At 35.6% G+C, this 2,661-nt stretch overlaps 2 protein-coding genes across 2 annotated transcripts; both read left to right on the plus strand.

The window, feature by feature from the left end:
- The first annotated feature begins 214 nt into the window (after nucleotides 1-214).
- LOC147437154 (uncharacterized) lies at nucleotides 215-838 on the plus strand. The gene has a single exon (XM_086486520.1). It carries the CDS (start codon nucleotides 215-217, stop codon nucleotides 836-838), a length of 624 nt encoding a protein of 207 aa, XP_086342646.1.
- LOC147437155 (uncharacterized) lies at nucleotides 839-1,408 on the plus strand. The gene has a single exon (XM_086486521.1). It carries the CDS (start codon nucleotides 839-841, stop codon nucleotides 1,406-1,408), a length of 570 nt encoding a protein of 189 aa, XP_086342647.1.
- Nucleotides 1,409-2,661: the final 1,253 nt, after the last annotated feature.

Consider the following 2,661-nt stretch of genomic DNA (forward strand, 5'->3'; position numbering starts at 1 on the left):
TCTCATTCTTAATTCTCTTGTAATTCTAGATATTTTTGGAGTACATTGGAGCAGGTGTGCATCTCAAGATTGTCACATGATAGTAAGCTCTCAAGCAATATTTGATGGGTGGGTGGATATCATGAAGAGATATTCAAAGGGCAAGATTTTACCTCAAGAGGATAGTTTGCCAAAGAAGGGAAGGCAACCTTCACCTACTGCATTTCGTTGCCTTATGGGATTGAAAGATTTAGACATCCTTACACTACAAACAGAAATCAATGAAGGTCGCATCATTTTTCTCAAAAACAAATGGGATAAAGAAGATGTAATTGACATGGAGACACGTGCCAAACAAATAAATCAAGATAGGGTCTTAAGAGAGGAGTTGGTCACTCTCTTCAATGGATTTGTCAAAGAAAGTGGAAGTGCACTGAAGACTTGGGAGGAGCTTGCAAATGACTATGGTGTCAATGATGAAGTCTATGCAAAGATTTTGGGTGTTTGTAGTGATTGCGTGTCTAAGAAGATAACACGTGGAGCAGATGCGGGGCCCTTGCCAAGTGTTGCAAAGGATATTGTAAGCTTTCTAATTGGAAAAAAGAAAAATCCACTTCAATCAACAACAAGCTTGCCTTGGCATGTTTATGTTGTTGGATGTAGCCTTGAAACATTTGATTTCATGCACAATGCATATGGAGATCCAGTAACCATTGGAGTGGTTGTCCTAGATGCAGAACATGGAGTTGAGGGCATGAAATGGGACTTCATCAAGTTTGGAAAGGTAGTATCCACATTGTTTAAGATGACAAGTGAGCCTAAACAATTTCTACTATTGTCATTTGTCAATCGCAAATAGATGGAAGCTTTGGAGGATGCTCTTGAGCAAATGCCTTGCAAATACATCATGCAAGTTGGAAGCATTGATTTTTTACCAAAAGTAGAAAGCCTTGGTTTTGGAGCTATAGAATCCTTTGTGGCTTTGACATTGGTCACCATGGAGAAGAATTTTGTCAACTTAGATCGATATGTAAATAACATAAACAAGCCTTGGATCTTGGATAGTGATAGCTTGGAGAAAGAGGAGGGCCTTGAAGAAGAAGGTGATGAGCACAAAAAATTTATTAAAAGTGTCTTGAGAAGGAAAAAAAGGGTCATCAAGTCTACAATCAAAGCTTTTAATGATGACCATGAGGTTGTATTTGATGTGTTTGCATGTGGCCTTGCATCCAAGGTGGCATTAGAAAATAATCTCAAGACAATTGCAGTGGTTTGCAACTCACAAGAGCAAAGGGAGGTTGAGGCAGCTTGTTGGAGGACCCATGAGAGAACCAATCCACATCAAAGTTCTCAAGGTGTTCCTCTTGCCATTGATGCAGTTACCATTCCAGCAACAGAGGAGGTCATGGAAGAATCATGCCAAGCCTAATAAGAACTCTTCCTTCTAGTTTTTTTAGTAAAGACATGGTGGTGTCTATTTTGACTTTGCTTAGAAGATTGATATCTATGCAATGTATTTTGTGTTTATGTTTTGAGATACATTTGAGATAGAACTAATGCTTGGATGGTTGTTTTGGTGATATATGATAGTTTATGATCCTTTATAAAAGCAATGTTCGTATGTTTGCTTCAAGTTGCATTTGAAAGAACTATAGTGCAATCGTTTTTTATTGTTAGTATTAGACACAAAGATAATTGTTTGTATCTTAAGCACTACCTATATGTATGGATATGAAAGGTGCAAAAGATAGCTCACAAAAACATATATCCTTTTCATAACATCATGAATTTAACTACATTGATCACTTGGTTGATTTTGTCTTTCGTTATTGTTTGGTTTGAAAATGAAATGTTTTATTGAATGAATTGATTTCTTAGTGCAAAAATTAACTTATTGAGCCCAATCATTTTCCATTGCTCATATTGAACCATATCATGTAAGCAGAACTATCTTCACATCAAAAGTTATTTGACATTTGAAGATGTGGTCTACATCCACTCACCTTCATAATCTAATCTAAAAATATAGTATGTGTGTATAAAGGTTCTACATTTTAACTTGTATAGCTGACCACAAGGTCAATTATTACTTTAAACCAAACAAAGTTTTTTTGTAAGGGGTATAGTATATGTTCAAAGTAGAAAATGATAACACAACCAAATGCTATTGTGCATAGTGTAAAATAACAATGGAGGTTGTATGGTACCTTTGAGGTTTAATCATAAATACTCAATGAACTCACCTCAAAATTTTGGTGTAGAGCTTATAAATTTAACCACATGGTAAAAGTTTAATCACTCTCAGAATATAACTCTACAATTGCAACAATTATAGAAAAAATGCATGGTTCTAAAAAATGAGTCTATAGCTTAGGTTCATTTTTCTCTTATTTAGTCATCTTTTTGTTGTCACAATTAAAAGTATGGTGTAAGCATTGAGAATTGTGTTCTATTTGACTTCTTTGTTGGAAAAAAATTATTACTTAGCAACATGCAACTCAAATGAGGAATTGTGTGTGCTTGAGGTTTGGTCACAAGGCCAAATCTTGTGACCTTACTGGTTTTTAAAAGGTAATGCATAGAGGCCTTGGGTGTGCCTAACGTTATGGCCACAAGGTCAAACGTTATTACCTTTGATAATTCATAGAGGTCTTGAGACCTCAATGGTTATCAAAAGGTAAC

The sequence above is a fragment of the Adiantum capillus-veneris genome, chromosome 17 (assembly GCF_014529385.1).
Source record: "Adiantum capillus-veneris isolate H3 chromosome 17, ASM1452938v2, whole genome shotgun sequence".
Classification (NCBI taxonomy): domain Eukaryota; kingdom Viridiplantae; phylum Streptophyta; class Polypodiopsida; order Polypodiales; family Pteridaceae; genus Adiantum; species Adiantum capillus-veneris.

Bases quoted from the DNA above. Each gene is read 5' to 3' on its own strand.
- LOC147437154 (XM_086486520.1), top strand. From the start codon at position 215: ATGGGATTGAAAGATTTAGACATCCTTACACTACAAACAGAAATCAAT.
- LOC147437155 (XM_086486521.1), top strand. From the start codon at position 839: ATGGAAGCTTTGGAGGATGCTCTTGAGCAAATGCCTTGCAAATACATC.